The 20247-nt window shown below is 43.4% G+C and overlaps 1 protein-coding gene across 12 annotated transcripts in view; it reads right to left on the minus strand.

Annotated features, from left to right (window-relative positions):
• FNBP1 (formin binding protein 1) overlaps positions 1 to 20247 on the minus strand; it is a 159712-nt gene that overhangs the window by 14885 nt on the left and 124580 nt on the right. For 4 of the 12 annotated variants that reach the window (XR_012094892.1, XM_037994172.2, XM_008005936.3 and 1 more), the window contains exons 11-14: positions 16263 to 16352; positions 13050 to 13064; positions 5767 to 5876; positions 1928 to 2060 (exon numbers count right to left, since the gene is read on the minus strand). Coding sequence is in view for 11 of the 12 variants with exons in the window: in XM_037994172.2 (XP_037850100.1) it covers positions 1928 to 2060; positions 5767 to 5876; positions 13050 to 13064; positions 16263 to 16352 (348 nt within the window). In the remaining variant the exon portion in view is untranslated. The remainder of the gene's footprint in view (positions 1 to 1927; positions 2061 to 5766; positions 5877 to 13049; positions 13065 to 16262; positions 16353 to 20247) is intronic. The other 8 variants (XM_008005939.3, XM_073022010.1, XM_008005952.3 and 5 more) reach the window with 2 other exon arrangements.

Here is a 20247-nt window from a genome sequence, read left to right on the forward strand (position 1 = left end):
TTTATGTGGTTGCCCACGACCAGGCAGAAAGCACACTGGACTACGCTATCCCCTTGGGCTTTTAAGCAGCAGTGCAATCTTGGATAAGTCACTTCTAGTTTCCTTTTGACCATGAGGTCACCATGCGATACCCGAGGGCACAGCCATGCTTAAGCAGTGACTCAGTTTGAAAGTCACACTTCCCATTTTTTAGGAGTGTAACTTTTTTTTTTGATAGAAATGAAACTTGTACTTAAAAATTAAAGTAGATAAAATGATCTTCAGCAACATTTGAAACAGTATAAAGAAGTCAAAGGAATAAAAATGATCAGAAGGCTGGGCACGGTGGCTCACGCCTGTAATCCCAGCACTTTGGGAGGCTGAGGCAGGTGAATCACTTGAGGTCAGGAGTTTGAGACCAGCCTGGCCAACATGGTGAAACCCTGTCTCTACTACAAATACAAAAATTAGCTGGGTGTGGTGGCACATGCCTGTAGTCCCAGCTACTAAGGAAGCTGAGGCACGAGAATCACTGGAACTCAGGAGGTAGAGGGTGCAGTGAGCTGAGATTGCACCACTACACTCCAGCTTGGGTGACAGAGTGAGACTCTGTCTCAAAAAAAAAAAAAAAAAAAAAAAAATCAGAAAAGGACTGTTCTAAGTTCTAAATGCTCAAATGAACATTACTGATGGATTCTGAAAATAATGAAAAAAGCTGGCCGGGCATGGTGGCTCATGCCTGTAATCCCAGCACTTTGGGAAGCCAAGGTCTCAAACATCTGAGGTCAGGTGTTTGAGACCAGCCTGGCCAACATGGCAAAAATCCCGTCTCTACTAAAAATACAAAAATTAGCTGGGCGTGGTGGTGCACACCTGTAGTCCCAGCTACTCAGGAGGCTGAGGCAGGAGAACTACTTGAACCTGGGAAATGTAGGTCACAGTGAGCTGAGATCACGCTACTACACTCCAGCCTAGGCAACAGGGCGAGACTTCATCTCAAAAAATAGAATGAAAAAAGCCATAGTTAACCTTTCATTGCTGGAAACAATCTATTCTGATTGGTAGAATCGGTTGCTAATGTATTTTTCCATGCTCTGTAGTCTTTAAATGTGGTGTAGAGAGTGGGTTCAGGAGGCTTTTGTTGACAGCTTTTGAGTGCTCCTCTCCCTCCCTCCAACTTTTATTATTTATGTTTCCTGCTTGTTTCTCATTTGTGTTTCCTGCTGGTTCTCACACACACACCCTTTCCATAACGGGCCCGCTGAAAGAACAATTGTATATTTCAGGGGATTTTTTTTCATTGCTTTTTTGATTCACTGGGATAATGGATCGCTCTATACTCCCAATTTTATTACCATGAGATGAAGCAGAATAACTTAAAGTACAAAAAATACTGGCCGGGCACAGTGGCTCACAGCTGTAATCCCAGCACTTTGGGAGGCTAAGGTGGGAGGATGGCTTAAGGCCAGGAGTTCAAGACCAGTCTGTGCAACAGAGCAAGACCCCGACTCTAAAACAAATAAAAAATTAAAAAATAAAACTTAGCCAGGTATGGTGGCATGTGTAATCTCAGCTCCTCAGAGGCTAAGCCAAGGAGGTCAAGGCTGCAGTGAGCTATAATCATGCCACTGTACCCCAGCCTGGGCAACAGAGCAAAATCCTATCTCTAAAATTAAAAAAAAAAAAAACCCCGCCAACCCCCCACTATATACAAATACAACGTTAAACACTGTCAGGTTTTACAGACATGACTAAGACAGGCTATGATGAGAAGCAGAATGTTCAACGGCGAAGCTGTATTTTTCCTTTGACCGTAACTCATGAAACAGCCTGCTGTTCCCACTGTGTCCCTCCCAGTGAGAGGACCGTCAGGGCCCCACGCCATTCTACACCGAGGAACACCTATTCTTCGTTTCCAACAAAGCTTTCCACAACAGAAGTTTCATACCTCAAATTTCTGGGTCTCTAGTCTCAGTTTCTCTATATTTTGGCTGACTTCTGCTAATTTGTGATCCAAACTGGCTGGGTCTCCCATCTGAGGATTCTTTAGGTAGACATCTTTCATTTTTGTTATGGCATCTCTGAAAGAAAGAATGAGTAGAAAACTGTAAAGGTTATTCCTTTTTTTTTTTTTTTTTTTTTTTGAGACGGAGTTTCACTCTTGTCACCCAGGCTGGAGTGCAACGGTGTGATCTCGGCTCACTACAACCTTCACCTCTGGAGTTGAAGCAATTCTTGCTGCCTCAGCCTCCAGAATAGCTGGGATTATAAGCGCATGCCAGCATGCCCACCTAATTTTTGTAGTTTTAGTAGAGTTGGGGTTTTGCCACATTGGCCAGGCTAGTCTTGAACTCCTGACCTCAGGTGATCTGCCTGCCTCGGCCTCCTAAAGTGCTGGGATTATAGGCGTGAGCTACCGCACCTGGCAAAGGTTACTCTTATCAGCCAATATTCTACCACTTGGAAAACTATATGAATGGAAACGTGGGAAGATTAGAGTATGGATTATAAGGGACTATTGGGCCAGCTTCCATTCTGGAAATTCTCTATAGGAATTCTGCTACTAAGGGCTATAAATACAGAAGCTGATTTTTAAATTTCAGTTCCCTTCTCTGAATGGTTATCTCCTTACTGTCCCCGGTAAATGAGAAGCACAAATTAATCCTGTTCTTCCCTTTGCCACATACACACAAAAAAGAAAAACAAAACCCAATAATTTTTAAAAATTTTTATTGATTTATTTATTTTTGAGACCAGGCTATGAGACTGGCTAATTTTTGTATTTTTGGTAGAGACTGCGTTTTGCCATGTTGCCCAGGCTGGTCTTGAACTCCTGGCCTCAAGCAATCCACCTGCCTTGGCCTCCCAAAGTGCTGGGATTACAGGCGTGAGCCACCGAATCTGGCTTCAAAACCCAAGTATTTCCAACATGGTAAAACCCCATCTCTACTAAAAATACAAAAATTAGCCAGGAGTGGTGGCATGTCCCCTTAATCCCAGCTACTTGGGAGGCTGAGGCAGGAGAATCACTTGAACCCAGGAGGTGGAGGCTGCAGTGAGCCAAGATCATGCCACTGCACTCCAGCCTGGGCAACAGAGCAAGACTCCATCTCAAAAAACAAACAAACAAACAAAAACCCAAGTATTTCTACATGTGCATTCTTCATGCAAACCAAAGCTACAGTTGGCATCCTGGGTCTCACGGGCTGCAATGTGCTCACCTGACGAAGAAGCACAGTTAATTGCTTTGGAAATGTTAACACACCCATTTCCACTGTTAAGAAACTGAATCCATAGTTGGTATCCACGACAGGTTAAGCAACACAGCCTTACGGCTATACACTGTGGATCCCACATCCTTCCTGAAATCATGTTTGGAAGCAGCCCATGGTAGCCTGGGTAGGCATCCCTAGAGAAGTTGGGGGTAGGTTTGGGTTGAAGATCAAAGAGCTCTACTAATTTTACCCTTGTTTCTGGGCACTTTTGGTAGGCAAATGACTACCAGGGGAGAGCAAATGACTGCCAGGGTGAAGGAGCCAACTTTGATGAGTGTCGGCAAAAGAAAATCCAAAGCGGACCATACAATACGATACAAGGCCGACAAACAAACCAAAAGATACATTCTGAGTCATGAGAAATAGTTTAACTAAAAATACAGAAATAACAGGAAGAGAGCTTCCACAAGTCCTCACCACCCTCCACCTAAGAGGCTGAGACCCACCTGCACTTCCAGCCGCCTTATCTTGTTTCTTTCCTCTCTTCCTTCCTATCTTCCTTACTTCCTTCCTGCCTTCTTTCCCACAGCATGCATCATTCATTATTATTATGCTTATTGTTCACTCTCTCCTCCTGTTACAATGGAAGCTCTTGGAGGAAGCTCTATGAGCTCAAGTTACGCTGTTAACTTGATGGATCCTGAGCGTCAAGGCCACCCCTGGCACGGAGTAGATGCTCGATGAATATTTGTTAAATAAATATATATTTAAGTAAGTGAACATTTAAAAATAATGTTCCATGTTTGTTCTTAAAAATGTTTAAACATTTATTTATTTAACAAATAACAAACATTACAAGCCAAGTGTAATGTGGTCCATCCTTATGATGCCCTTTCCGAAACCCCTCTCTTGAGTTTATGGCCCACCCCTCCCGCTGCCTCCCTATTTCTTAGCAAAAGTCCTCAACAGAATTGTCTATATCCATTATCTTCAGGTCCTCTCCTCCCAGTCTTTCCTAATCAATCTCTCCACACGTTTATCAACTTTATGGATCTTTTTAAGGAACCAACTTTTGGATCTGTTGAATTGTATATTTTATTTATTTTTTATTATTTTTGAGATAGAGCGTCACTCTGTCGCCCAGGCTGGAGTGCAGTGGCATGATCTCGGCTCACTGCACCCTCTGCCTCCTGGGTTCAAGCGATTCTCCTGCCTCAGCCTCCTGAGTAGCTGGGACTACAGGTGACCCATCACGCCCAGCTAATTTTTGTATATTTAGTAGAGACAGGGTTTTGGCATGTTGGCCAGGCTGGTCTTGAACTCCTGACCTCAGATGATCCACCCACCTCAGTCTCTCAAAGTGCTGGGATTCCAGGTGTGAGCCACCATGCCCAGTTGCTTCTATTTCCTTTGGGCTTAATTTGCTGTTCTTTTTCTAACGTCTTGAGATAGATCCTAAGTGAGGATCTAAGTGAGCTAAGGCTCACTGATTTTTACCTCTCTGTTTTTCATATGCATTCAGAGCAATAAATCTCTTTATAAGCATGGCTTTAATGACATCCCACAAACTATATATAGAATGTATGTTAAAGGTCAATTCTATTTCATATACTTTCTAATATCTACTATGATTTTTTGTTTAGTTTGTGGCTTATTTAAAGGCATATTTCTTTTTTTTTTTTGGAAACGGAGTTTTGCTCTTGTTGCCCAGGCTGGAATACAGTGGCACGATCTTGGCTCACCGCAACCTCCACCTCTTGGGTTCAAGCGACTCTCCTGCCTCATCCTCCCAAGTAGCTGGAATTACAGACATGCACCACCATGCCCAGCTAATTTTGTATTTTTAGTAGAGATGGGGTTTCTCCATATTGCCCAGGCTGGTCTCTCTCTTTTTTTTTTTTTTTTGAGATAGGGTCTCACTCTGTTGCCCAGGCTGGAGTGGAGTGGCATGATCATGGCTTACTGCAGCCAGGCCCTCCTGGGCTCAGGTGTTCCTCCCACTTCAGCCTCCTAAATAGCTGGGACTACAGGTGCACACCATCGTGCCTGGCTAGTTTTTTTCCTTTTTTTTTTTTAGGGGTTTTGCTATGTTGCCTGGGCTGGTCTTGAACTCCAGGGCTCAAGCAATCTTCCTGCCTCAGCCTCCCAAAGTGCTGGGATTACAGGCGTGAGCCACCACGCCCAGCCTGAATTTGAATTTCTTTTCTTTTAATTTTTATTTTATTTTAAATTATTTTTTATTTTTATTTTTTTGAGACAGAGTCTTGCTCTGTTGCCCAGGATGGAGTGCAATGGCATGATCTTGGCTCAATGCAACCTCTGCCTCCTGGGTTCAAGCGATTCCTCTGCCTCAGCCTCCTGAGTAACTGGAACTACAGATGCACGCCACCACACCCGACTAGTTTTTATATTTTTAGTAGAGACGGGGTTTCGCCATGTTGGCTAGGCTGGTCTTGAACTCCTGACCTCAGGTGATCCACCCACCTCAGCCTCCCAAAGTGCTGGGATTACAGGTTGTGAGCCACTGCGCCCAGCCTTGAATTTCTTAATAAGTCATATTGATGCACTATACCTTTGATCCATCTCCTTTTGAATTTCTTTACTTAACTCATCGACTTTCTGCTGCAGCTTTTTCCTCCTTTGTTCAGGTGGGAGGTTGCTGAAATCCTCCGGTGTTGCACCCTGCAGACACAAATATAAATGAGAAACCAGAAAGCCCCAGACTTTCCTTGAAAGAAGGCTGTAAGCAAAGTCTGCAGCCATGGGGGGTGCAGACGTCTGCATGTGGCTTCATGAAACAGATTAAGCTCTTTCCCACTACACCCAGCCGAGATGCAAAAATCAATGCATGCAAACTGCGAAAGTCCCATGAACTACTCCCAGTTCCATGGATACTGGCCAGAATGCCCCAGAAAAAGCAGTGAGCAACGCTACAGGAAAGGAGAAGAGATACCTCTGCCTCTAGGGAGAATCCATGAAAAACACATTCTGAGATAGTCTTCTTCATTTTCCTACCAAGTATTACCATCAATGTCAGTGGCAACACTGAAGTGTTAATGAAATTTATGTTCCCTTAATATAAACCCCACCGACCACTGCACGCCTAGCTGCCGCCTTGTCCCTAGCACGAGTATTCCTGCCAGTCTCTTCACACAGGCTGAGGCCAAAAGTCTCCATCCCTGTAAAGTGACAGATGGGACATCACATTCCTCAGGAGTGTGGGTGAAAAAGAACATTTAAAAAAAAAAAAATCTCTCTTCCCCGCACCCCATGCACACTTCCCTCTGCTGCCTCTGAACTTTTTTTCCCCTTGAGACGGAGTCTCACTCTGTTGCCCAGGCTGGAGTGCAGTGGCGCGATCTCAGCTCACTGCAACCTCTGCCACCCGGGTTCAAGTGATTCTCCTGCCTCAGCCTCCTGAGTAGCTGGGACTACAGGCACGCGCCACCATGCCTGGCTAATTTTCCACATCTCTAACTCTTGACTTCAGGTGATCCGCCCACCTTGGCCTCCCAGAGTGCTGGGATTACAGACGTGAGCTGCCGCGCCCAGAATAGTGACTTCTTTTAGGCACCTTTAGGAAGCCTCTCAGAGTTCAGAGAGAATGCCCTCCCTGATCTCAAAAATCAATTTTCCACAGTGTACGAAACTCATCTCCGTGGTTTTTAATCTGTCAGAACTGTATTTTGATATCTTGATTCCCTTTTCAAAAGCAACTGCTCTCTTTACTCTGTGCGTGTGCTTTAAGGAGAAAGTATCAACAGTTTCAGGCTTTGACATATGCTTACTTGTTAGAAAGCTGTGGCTACACTGTGCTTTTACTTAAGCAAGGCTATGTTCATAGAGAGAGAGAGAAATTTCCTGCTGGGCGCGGTGGCTTACGCCTGTAATCCCAGCACTTTGAGAGGTGAGGGGGGTGGATCACGAGGTCAGGAGTTTGAGACCAGCCTGACCAACAAAGTGAAACCCCGTCTCTACTAAAAATGCAAAAAATTAGCTGGGCGTGGTGGCGGGCGCCTATAATCTCAGCTACTTGGGAGGCTGAGGCAGGAGAATCGTTTGAACCTGGGAGGCAGAGGTTGCAGTGAGCCGAGATCGCGCCACTGCACTCCAGCCCAGGCAACAATGCGAGACTCCATCTCAAAAAAAAAAAAAAAGAGAGAGAGAGAAAAGAGAGAGAAATTTCTTCAAATAACCAGGGATAAGCCAGGGCATTTAGAAAAGAGATTTTACTTTAAACCCTCAATTCTTCTGAAACAAGGACAAGACAGGCTTGGGGCAGGGTAGAAAGAAGGGACCCAGTTAATGTAATTCCAGAAGCAAGTTGCATTTGCCAAGCAGCTTACATGGGGGCATGTGACTGGGTTCCTATGCTGATTAAGATAAAATGCCAGGGTGATGTGCTGGGAACTGTGTGATTCAGCAAATAGTTGACCACAAAAGGCCACGCAAAGAACTTTCAGCGAATATTCTCAAAGACACACCCGTCAGACACACTGACTGACCCTCTAATGTGTGTGTGTATGTGTGTTTGTGTTAGAGATAAGAGTGAAACCAGAATAGAAGTGACTATTCCTAATAGCAAACCAAAGAAGTTTAATTTGACTCTGAATCTAAGATGAAACAAAACTAACCTTTAATACAAAAAAATAAAGACTTGTTTTCCATATACTATGGCGCTACAATATTTCTGCTACAATATTTATTTGAAAACTGGATTATTATGGATGATAGATTTCACCATGTTGGTCAGGCTGGTCTCGAACTCCTGACCTCAGGCGATCCGCCTATCTCGGCCTCCCAAAGTCCTGGGATTACAGGCGTGAGCCACCACACCCAGCCTCTTGCTATGGTCTTTTGTTAAAACATCAGAGTACCTTCCACCTCAGAAAACAGAATCAGTCTCTCTGACCTCCGCGTGCCCTTCTTTCACCTGCCCAAGGCAGGATTCTGATTGTGGCCATAGGATCCTCATTCAAGAGGATCCTGCCCCACACCCTGGAGGAAGGAAGGCTGCACAGGGAGGCCAAGAAGAATCTGTACAGACAGGCCCTGCTGGGTGTCCCTACCCGATCTATGAGGATGCGATCAGGCGCTTTCTGACCAATCTCATTTCAACGAGGTTGTCCATGCTTCAGTCATGTCTATCTGATGAAGTCTCATAAAAGGACCAAGACGACAGGGTTTTTGGGGAGATTCCTAGAGAGTGGCTGCCCAGGGAGGGCATGGAAGCTCTGTACCCCCTCCCCTATACCTCGCCCTAAGCATCTCTTCATCTGCATCTTTTGTAATACCCTTTGAAATAAACCAGTAAATGTGGAGGCCAGGCACCGTGGCTCATGCCTGTAATCCCAACACTTTGGGAGGCTGAGGCAGGCAGATCACGAGGTCAGGAGTTCGAGACCAGCCTGACCAACATGGAGAAACTCCGTGTTGACTAAAAGACACAACAAATTAGCCAGGTGTGGTGGCGCATGCCTGTAGTCCCAGCTACTTGGGAGGCTGAGGCAGGAGAATTGCTTGAACTTGGGAGGTGGAGGTTGTGGTGAGCCAAGATCACGCCATTGCACTCCAGCCTGGGCGACAGGTGAGACTCCGTCTCAAAAAACAAACAAACAAAAAAACCAAAAACAGACCAGTAAATGTAAGCATTTTCCTGAGCTCTGTGAGCTGCCCCTGCAAATTAATTGAACCCAAAGAGGGGGTCATGGGAACCCCAACTTGAAGCTAGTCCGTCAGGAGTTCTGGAAGCCTGGACTTGCGACTGGTGGGAAGGAGGGGGCAGTCCTGCGGGACTGAGCCCTCAACCCCCAGGATCGGCCACTATCTCCAGGTAGATAGCATCAGAATGGAATTGAATTAGAGGACACCCAGCCAGTGTCTGCTGCTTGATACATAAGGGAAACATGACATATTTGGTCATAGAAATCTTCTGTGTTGATTGGCATGGTGGAACAGCAGAGGAAAAACGGTGTGAGTTTTATCAAGCAAGCATGTTTTCCAGAACTGAGAATTTTTTAAAAGCTGGAATACAGCAAAACACAATGTTAAGATACACTGCTTCAGAAATCAGGAAATCTAGGCCAGGCGTGGTGGCTCATGTCTGTAATCTCAGCACTTTGGGAGGCCAAGGCGGGTGGATCACCTGAGGTCAGGAGTTCGAGACCAGCCTGACCAACATGGAAAAACCCTGTCTCTACTAAAAATACAAAATTAGCCAGGCATGGTGGCGCCCATCTGTAATCCCCGCTACTCGGGAGGCTGAGGCAGGAGAATCACTTGAACCCGGGAGGTGGAGGCTGTGGTGAGCCGAGATTGCGCCACTGTGCACTCCAGCCTGGGCAACAAGAGCGAAACTCCATCTCCAAAAAACAAAAAAGAAGTCAGGAAATCTGAGAAGTGGTCAAAGTTCACCTCGTTAATATGTGCTGAGCCTCGCTATGTGCTATGAGTCCAACAGAACTTTCTACAGTGATGGCAATGTTCTATGGCCACACTGTCCAACACAGAAGCCATGTGTGGCTGTGAAGCATTTGAAATGTGGCTGGTGAAATTGTGGAACTGACTTTTTAAAAATTTATTTAATTTTAATTAATTAAAACTCAATAGCAGCTGGGTGTGGTGGCTCACACCTGTAATCCCAGCACTTTGGGAGGCCGAGGTGGGCGGATCACCTGAGGTTAGGAGTTCAAGACCAGCCTGGACAACATGATGAAACCCTGTCTCTACAAAAATACAAAAATTAGCCGGGCATGATGGCAAGTGCCTGTAATCCCAGCTACTTGGGAGGCTGAGTAGCTGGGATTACAGGCACTTGCCATCATGTGGTAAGTGGCTACCATACTGGACAACAGCTTTGGCCTCTGTGCAGGTGTATAAATAGGTGCGAAGAAATCTATCAGTAAAACACACTGTACTGATGACTTATAAATAGATAAGAAAACAACAAAGACAGGCCATAACAGGTGGAGTTGGTATGGGAAGAGAGGATCATATATATCTATCTATGTTTTAAGTGGCTGGAGTACTGTAAGATAACCTTGTTCTATGTACTAATAAAATCAAACTTGGCTGGGCCCGGTGGCTCACTCATGTAATCCCAGCACTTTGGGGGGCTGAGGTGGGCGGATCACCTGAGGTCAGGAGCTCAAGACCAGAATGGCCAACATGGCGAAACCCCATCTCTACTAAAAATACAAAAATTAGCTGGGTGTGGTGGCACGCCCTTATAATCCCAGCTACTTGGGAGGCTGAGGCATAAGAATCGCTTGAACCCAGAAGATGGAGGTTGCAGTGAGCCAAGATCGCACCACTGCACTCCAGCCTAGGGTACAGAGCGAGAATCTGTCTCCTGAAAGAAAAAAAAAAATCAAACCCTTGCTTGTTGACAGCTTCCCCCCACCCCAAAATAGCACAAGCTCTGTGTAATACTACCTCTTCAGATTTTGGGTTTTTTGTTTTGTTTTGTTTTATAGTTTTTTTTTGAGACAGGGTTTCATTCTATTACCCAAGGCTGGAGCAGCCTTGACCTCCTGGGCTCAATCAATCCTCCTGCCTCAGCCTCCGGTATAGCTGGGATTACAGGCACAGACCACTATGCCCAGCTAATTTTTGTATTTTTTTGTAGAGTCAGGTTTCACCATGATGCCCAGGCTGGTCTAGAACTCCTGGGCTCAAGTGATCTGCCTGCCCCCACCTCCCAAAGTGCAGATATTACAGGCGTGAGCCACCACACCTGGTACCACATCTTTTTTCTTTTGTCTTTTTTTTTTTTTTGAGACATGGTCTCACTCTGTCACCCAGGCTGGAGTGCAGTGGCGCAATGATAACTCACTGTAACCTTGAACTCCTGGGCTCAGGCAATCCTCCTGCCTCAGCCTTCCAAAGCACTGGGATTCCAGGCATGAATCACCATGCCCAGCCAGCACTTCACTTCTTTGCTGCCTTCAAAGTAATGGTATAAAGCAACAATTCAATACCAAGTTGGTAAAATACTTTGTGTTTCAAACAGAAAGACTGCCTAAAAATATTACCTTTTGCTGCTAGCACCCAGAAAAACAATGGGAAATAAGGAAATCCTTGCAGCTGAGAAGGCCTCCTAGCCAACAGATCCAGTTTTTCTCAAGTTCATACTGAGGATAAACTTGTAGTTCATTTAAGTGTCTAGATCTCTTTCCTTCATGTAGAGACCTTAATCAAATACTCTTCTCAGGATTTTATTTCACAGCCTAAGAAATGTTTAATTTAATAAAATATTCTTTTTTTTTAGGGTTGGATTCATTACGAGATACTGAGTCGTGTTAAAAAAAATTATGTATATACATACATACGTCTATATATATATAAAATATACATATATAAATAAAATACTATCATAAAATACTATCCTAGGTTATCAATAGTGTGCTTATAGTGCTGATCTTATTCCTAGTTGAATTGTCACAGTTGATCACTGTCCATTATTTTAGGATATTCCTTTTTTTTTTTTTTTTTTGAGACGGAGTCTCACTCTGTCGCCCAGGCTGGACTGTAGTGGCTGGATCTCAGTTCACTGCAAGCTCCGCCTCCCGGGTTTACGCCATTCTCCTGCCTCAGCCTCCCGAGTAGCTGGGACTACAGGCGCCCGCCACCTCACCCGGCTAGTTTTTTGTATTTTTTAGTAGAGACGGGATTTCACCGTGTTAGCCAGGATAGTCTTGATCTCCTGACCTCGTGATCCGCCCGTCTCGGCCTCCCAAAGTGCTGGGATTACAGGCTTGAGCCACCGCGCCTGGCCTAGGATATTCTTAGCTGTGGAATTTGAGAAGACTATGAAACTATTACACATATTTGAAGTATAGTTATAGGTTATGTTAGTTACTTTTAATAAATTTAATGATTAGTTTGACTGTTGACTAGGCATATACAATTAAGTAGAAACGACACAAAACACTGAGTGAATAATTCTAAAAAGGCTTAGGAGGCTCTTTTCACCGTCCACGAAATCATCTTGTGGCCTCTTGAATCAGCTATGCACAAGGCACCAACATATCTACGTCGCGCCATAAAGATTCCACAGTCTTCCATTCCACAGGTGGCCTCAAACCTGGGTAGCCGCTGCCGGCTGGGATCATTCCTGCACGGCTCCTTCAGGCTCCCAGATTTTTTCATCTACTTCTATGGTTCTCAAATAGGAACATTTTTCAACTATTAAATTTACTTTTATATCAAAATGATCCAACAGACACCCCCCAAGATTTAATATTTACGTTCATATATATATATATATTTTTGGAGACGGAGTCTTGCTCTGTCACCCAGGCTAGAGTCCAGTGTTGCAATCTTGGTTCATTGCACCCTTCACCTCCCGGGTTCAAGCAGTTCGCTGCCCCGGCCTCCCGAGTAGCTGGGACTACAGGCGCACGCTGCCACGCCCGGCTAATTTTTTGTATGTATAGACGGGGTTTCACTGTGTTGCCCGGGCTGGTCTCGACCTCCTGAGCTCAGGCAATCCACCCGCCTTGGCCTCCCACAGTGCTAGGATTACAGGCGTAAGCTACTGCGCCCGGCCTTTACGTTCATATTTGTATAGACACTTTATTAACATTTGTCCTCCTCTTAAGGCCCCAGTAATAACATCAAGTCGTGAGTTAAGTGTTAATTTTCTTAGCAACTTGAAAAGATTAAGATCACCTCTATTAGATTCTGGACCTTTGTATCCAAGAAGTCTAATAAGGAAACACCAACAAAAGCACACGGAAGAGAAACACAAACCAAGTTAACTTTGAAGATATGTTGTGCATGGCATAGCATTCATAAAAGACACGTCGGAAAACCTGATTAGACTCAGGACATGCATGGAACAATTGTGCTTACCAGCTTGAGAGAAAGCTTCATGTAAAAATTGGAGAGGTATGGGAAAAATAGAGAGAAAGAGAGAGAGAAAGAGAAAAAAAAAACAAAAACAACACATCAGAAGAAGAGGAACTTGGTCAGTTCTGCCATATTACAATAACACACGTCTACCCGCTGATTTATAAAAATGACTTGTAGCAGATCTGTGCAAAAGTTCACAAGAAGGGCTGCTCCCGAATGAAATTTTTCTTAGGCTCCACATTGCCAGAGTAAAGATCAGAGAGAAAAGGACGGTCTCTGTTACAGGCCTGTATTGGCCACCTCAGCCTAGATGTAAACTAAAGGAAGCTTGTAGTTGGTGACACATAATGACTATCAAAGAAAAAATACAGGGCTGGGTGCTCACGCCTGTAATCCCAGCACTTTGGGAGGTCGAGGGTGATGGATCACCTGAGGTCGGGAGTTTGAGACCAGCCTGACCAACGTGGAGAAACCCTGTCTCTACTAAAAATACAAAATTAGCCTGGCGTGGTGGTGCACACCTGTAATCCAAGCTACTTGGGAGGCTGAGGCAGGAGAATCGCTTGAACCCGGGAGGTGGAGGTTATGGTTAGCCGAGATCGCACCATTGTACTCCAGCCTGGGCAACGAGAGCGAAACTCCATCTCAAAAAAAAAAAAAAAAGAAAAAGAAAAAATATAATCGCACAACCTTTTTGTTCTCCAAATTTCCCATGGAAAGTTTCACAAAGACTAAAACAAGTCTGAACACCAATGACTTCCATGACAGGAAAGTAATATTTTAATATTAAGGAACTCTAATAAATATAAACATTGACATGAAGGCAAAGTCTGAAATGGGTAAATTGGTAACAAAGAGCTGACGAGCAGCTGCTCTAAGAAACTACCAGCAGGACCCGGAAAGACTCTTGCAGCCAGGCTAGAGGACAACGTTCTCTCCCCCCGGAGAAGTATGTGTCACCCCTCGCTCCGTGGAGGGTGTCTGCTGAGGCTTTCTGTGAAACTCTGAGCCCTGTCCATACTGGTTAGGTATTTGGAGAATTATCCACTGTGACTGCTCTTTTATTTTTTTATTTTTTTTGAGACAGAGTCTCGCACTGTCATCCAGGCTGGAGTGCAATGGCGCGATCTTGGCTCACTGCCACCTCTGCCTTCCAGGTTCAAGCAATTTTCCTGCTTCAGTCTCCTGAGTAGCTGGGATTACAGGTGACTGCCACCAAGCCCAGCTAATTTTTTGAATTTTTAGTAGAGACAGGGTTTCGTCTTGTTGGTCAGGCTGGTCTCGAACTCCTGAACTCGTGATCCACCCACCTCCCAAAGTGCTGGGATTACAGGGGTGAGCCACTGTGCCCGGCCATGACTGCTCTTTTTAAAGTATTTATTTGCTTATCAATTTGCTGATTTTTGGTTTTGTTTTTGGAGACAAGACAGGTTGTACAGTGGCACAATCTCAGCTCACTGAAGCCTCAACCTCTAGGGCTCAAAGTGATCCTCGCACCTCAGTCTCCTGGTACATACAGGAGGTGGCACTACAGGTACGTGCCACCACGTCTGGCTACGTTTTGTATTTTTTGGTAGAGATGGGGGTTTCACCATGTTGCCCAGGTTGATATCAAACTCCTGGGCTCAAATGATCCACCCACCCCAGCCTTCCAAAGTGCTGGGATTACAGGTGTAAACCACCACATGCGGCCTAAAAAACTAATTCTTAATTTGAGATTGATTCAAAGCTGACGCTTCTTTGTAAATAAAAAATGACCTTTTAAATAAATTGTCACTATATAGAAACATGAGATTTTACAGGAAAGAAACAGAAAGATAAACTTTGGCAGGGGGAAAATGGTACATACAGTCACATTCCTGACTGTCTGACATAGGCAGTCTACAGAGATTCCAGCCCACCTGTGAACTTGAGCATAAATCTACTGATCACAACTGGAATTCATCGTACGCACAGACAAGACTTATGGTGCACAGCAGAAAACTCCAAATATCTTTCCTACAAGGCATACTACCATATACAGATATTTTCTCACACATTATTGTCTAAACATTGCTAATTCAAAGCACTAACATTTCAACTAGATACACTATTTGCTCTCTACTCGGCTACTTTCATTACGCAAAGTTACATATTCTTTCTTAAGCATTCCACAGAGTTCTCACCTCAAAATATTGTATAGAGGAAGATTATAACACTTCATAGTAAAAATGAGTCGTTAGGATTGAACATAGATTCCCCATTGAATAGGAAATACCAAATTCTCAGACAAATTCCATTTTATTTGTGACGGATGATCTATTAATACGAGAAGTGCCATCACAGTACATGGAATTTCTTTTTAATCATTCTATACTGCTTTTCAGTCTTAAGTTGTAAGCCAGCCAATTAGAATTTCTCTTAAAATTAGAAAGCGAAATCACTGGCTAAAATAATCATTTTGAAGATTTCATTAAGTGCATTGCTAGACACCTGAAGAATTAAAAAGCTGTCAGTTTCAGGCGACAGTTAAAGAGCCGTGGGAGCCACAAGCGTCAATAACACATGGGGAACGCAGCCCGGGCGGGCCCATGTGTTATTGGACAGTCACAGGACTAACCTCAAGTACAAAGAAAGGGGACAGTGAAAATCAATATATAGATACATAGAGAGAAGCAAAATCATTTTACTGTGCTAGGAAATCGCTCACGCTTCCTTGATTTGTTTGTTTGTTCTCCGAGCTTTAGGGCATAACTCCCTTATGGATCCATTTGTTACAAACATGGATATGGGTGACTGAGCTACACTGCCGTCTGTAAGAGCGCCACTCTCCCGTGACCACGCACTGCAGCTGTGTTTCTATGCGTGAAATTCTGCAGTAAAGTCATACTCAATGATATCTCAGACGGCAGTCACAGTCCCTTTAAAGATTTTTACCAGAACTAGAATGAAAAGAGAAAAACAAAAAAACAAGCTCAGCTCACCACTGTTATTAGAAAGTTTGCTTCCTTTATTCATGCAAGCTTTTTCGGATAAAGTTGCCTGTGGTTGAATTTACACGATTAGGCTTTTTTCTTTTTTTTTTTTTCCTGGTGTCCAGTTCTCTCAATTAAGAATTTCATTTTGTAGTGTGGAAGCATAACAGAGTGCCTCTGGGTCCCCAGTCTTGGTGCTGTGAATGGGGTTAGTGGCTGTGCCATGACTGTATGACCTGACCATCACAGGTGAACTTACAACATAGTCCCTAGCCTCAAAGGCATACGTGGGTTTCCCTATCGTCCTCTTCATGAGTTCTTTGTGAAAACAGAAAGATTGAGTCTGAGTCTGCCAATAACCAGCAAGAGAACAAGATAAAATAAATAAAATTAAAGTAACCATAAGACTTTCACATATGACAAACAACTGGTAAGGATTTTCAAAATCTTTTGGTCAACTTTGATGGTATTTTTCCATACAATGAACTCTAAAATATGAAAAACGTATGTCCATATTTTAGATATAGAAGTCTCTTGCACAGGCCAGAAAATGAAATCTTAATTTAAGCAATAAAATTCCCCTTTGTAGACTACAAACTGAGAACATACTATCTAGTTTCATTTTTCTTCAACTTACGTAAAAATGAAATAATGGTTAAGGCTCTGGCGGCATCTTTAAAAATATTCAGTGAAACAAAATTCCCTTACAAATGTCAACAGCTTACAACAAATAACATTTTATCCTGTTTAATGATTTGGAAACAAAATCAGTTATGCTGAGATATGTTTGCATGGGATTTATATACTCTGATAATAGAAACAAATTATTGACATCTGAATCTGAAAGCTGCAAAACATGATCAATTAAAAGACATAATAAAATCACAGATTTGTTATTCTCTCAGGAACTTTTTCTAGTTAAATTATCATTGGCATAATAGTGTTAAGTTACAAAGCAGAATAAATGAGAAGGTAGGAAGGGCTGTACCATTTTGGTCATGGAACCTGTCAGTCCTGCCATGGATGTCCCATGCAAGTTCCATGTTGAAACTGTTTAAAAATGAAATCTATTTCTCCAAACTTTAGATTTGTTTTTTGAGCTTGTGCTTCCTCTTTTTTTTGCATTGCTGTGTCCTACAGGAAGGTACATTAATTCTGACCCTAAGAACAGATTGACCAAAAGTGAGGGAAGCAAAACTTTTTCTCTATTTCTTTTTTTTTTTTTTTTTCCGAGACGGAGTCTCGCTCTGTCACCCAGGCTGGAGTGCAGTGGCCGGATCTCAGCTCACTGTAAGCTCCGCCCCCCCGAGTTCACGCCATTCTCCTGCCTCAGCCTCCCATGTAGCTGGGACTACAGGCGCCCGCCACCTCGCCCGGCTAGTTTTTCGTATTTTTTAGTAGAGACGGGGTTTCACGTGTTAGCCAGGATGGTTTCGATCTCCTGACCTCGTGATCCGCCTGTCTTGGCCTCCCAAAGTGCTGGGATTACAGGCTTGAGCCACCGCGCCCGGCCCTTTTTCTGTATTTCTTTACGATTGCTTCTAGTGGGTATATGTATATGGTTTAACCCCAGGAAAATAAACTCATCATTTGGGAAATTTTTTTTAGCAAAGATTTGCTGAGTACAGGCTTGAGGAGTAAGAAATAAAATTCATATCCCTGATTATGGTAAAACAGAGATTTTCCTTTAAATCATCAAAGGAACCAGTTTCCCATACCCATTTCACTGTTTTAAGTGTTATATCTTTTCTTCTTAATTTTTATTTTTTTAAAATTTTTAGATGGAGTCTCACTCTGTTACCCAGGCTGGAGTGCAGTGGCCCGATCTTGGCTCACTGCAACCTCTGCCTCCTGGGTTCAAGCAATTCTCCTGCCTCAGCCTCCCAGGTAGCTGGGATTACAGGTGTGCATCACCATGCCCAGCTAAGTTTTGTATTTTTAGTAGAGATGGGGTTTCACCATGTTGGTCAGGCTGGTCTCAAATTCCTGACCTCGTGATCCACCCACTTCGGCCTCCCAAAGTGCTGGCATTACAGGTGTGAGCCACAGCGCCCAGCCTATCTTCTTCTAACCATCCTTTTCTTACATTTATTGATTACTGAATTATTTGGTCTTTTTCTAAATATTTAGAGAATATCATGAACCACAGATTCACAAACCATTTTCGGCCAACAGACTGCGTAATGTTAAGAGAAAACTGGAATAGACACATAAACAAATGGTAAACAATCATGAATATTCATCATGAGAGTCCAAAAAAATACAGAGATAATATATAAATATAACACATGAGTGCTTGGTAAAGCGGCAGAGATGGGTTAACTGACAGTTCATATGAAACTTTCAGTCTAGCAAAAACACCTTTGTCTTGGAAATTCTTGGATTAACAATGAGTGGAGTTCTAAACGCCAGCATCGTTGAGCCAAGAAGCTGCAGATTCCTCAAGTCCTAATTATACAGCTCAGCTCAATCCGTCATCCACTTTTGAAGCTGTACTCTGCCTTCCACCAACGGCCTTTTTCACATCTTTAGGAAATTACATTTCTAATTCTTAACCTGATATGATAGATAGCACTAAAGCAAGATAATTCTACCAACTATAAATCCGAGAATCTCATATTAAAGGAACTCTGCATATAAGGAAATATTGTTTCATCCCCTATTTTTAAAAAGTATTGATAATAACCTTGTTATCAATTATGTATTTACATTATTTTATTTTATTTATTTATTTTTTTTGGAGAAAGGGTCTCACTCTGTTGCCCGGGCTAGAGTGCAGTGGTATATGTCGGTTTACTGCAACCTTTGCCTCCTAGGCTCCAGCAATTCTCCCATCTCAGCTTCCCAAGTAGCTAGGACTACAGGCACATGCCACCAGGCCTGGCTATTATTTTTGTTTTTTTCTTGAGATGGAGTCTTGCTCTGTTGCCCAGGCTGGAGTGCAATGGCGCCATCTCGGCTCACTGCAACCTCCGCTTCCCAGGTTGAACCGAGTCTCCTGCCTCAGTCTCCCGAGTAGCTGGGATTACAGGCACCCGCCTGTAATTAGCCAGATGTTAACATGTCCAGTTAATTTTTGTATTTTTAGTAGAGACGGGGTTTCACCATGTTGGTCAGGCTGGTCTTGAACTCCTGACCTCAGGTGATCCGCCTGCCTTGGCCTCCCAAAGTGCTGGGATTACAAGCATGAGCTACTGCACCCGGCCTCTTTTTTATACAGTGTAGTTTTTGTGGAAATATGATTATCAGGTTAACAATGACTACTGTTATTCTTTTACTGGTAACCAGCTGTTAATTCCAAGTCTAAGAAGGACATCTGTTCTCTAGTTAATTAGCTGTAGTTTAGAATCTTTTCCCATGCCAATGTGTCAGCTGACACTCAAGAAAGGCTGGTATCCACCTCTGACTTTGGGGCACTACCAGGTACTATTTGGAAAGAAGTAACCCAACTGTCAGTTGACTAGAGAGTCCAGAATGGAAAAGTAAAACTTATGTTTGTACAATAAAGCGTTCCACTACAACTATATTGCAACTCCCACAGGGCAGGATTTCAAAAAAAAAGGAGCAAACCTTACTGGATATGTTAATGTTGCTGGGATTACAGGAGTGGGCCACTGGGCCCGGTCTAAAGATCTGTTTACTCTTATATTCATTATAAAAGATATTTGGAGAAGGCTTAGACTAGACTGGCCATTGAGAATTATTTGGGAATCTACACATTGCTTTATGCCAATCTTTCTCTATAAACGAAACTTGTATCTACACTGGATGGCTGCATCAATTCCATTATCTCTGGGATGTAAGCACATCAGTCTTAATGAGGACAGTGAACTTCACTCTTAATAACATCCACTTATGAGTCAACATAGTAGTTTCTCCCTAAATGTGGATGTCACAGAATCTCAGACTCTAATCAGACTCCCCGGATCTAAATCCGACTCTGCATCTTCCCACCTTCAACTTTTTATACCTCAATTTCCTTAGCAGTGAAATAAGGAAACATGAGTACTACCTGGGCTTTCATAGGGTGGCTGGAAAAAAGTAAATGAGCACACAGAACAGAGCTTTGCACGTAATAAGCGCTCAGTTAAGTGTCAGCTGCTTTTATTGTTTCATCCTATAAAAAGAAATCCTGCATCAGGCCCTTCGAATCAACAGATATTTTATCAGCATCTTATAATCTCACTAAAATAGCGAATGAAACCACTGTGACTTATGACTCTCCACCTTTCAACCCTGAGGCG

This window comes from Chlorocebus sabaeus, chromosome 12 (genome assembly GCF_047675955.1).
Source record: "Chlorocebus sabaeus isolate Y175 chromosome 12, mChlSab1.0.hap1, whole genome shotgun sequence".
Taxonomy (NCBI): Eukaryota; Metazoa; Chordata; class Mammalia; order Primates; family Cercopithecidae; genus Chlorocebus; species Chlorocebus sabaeus.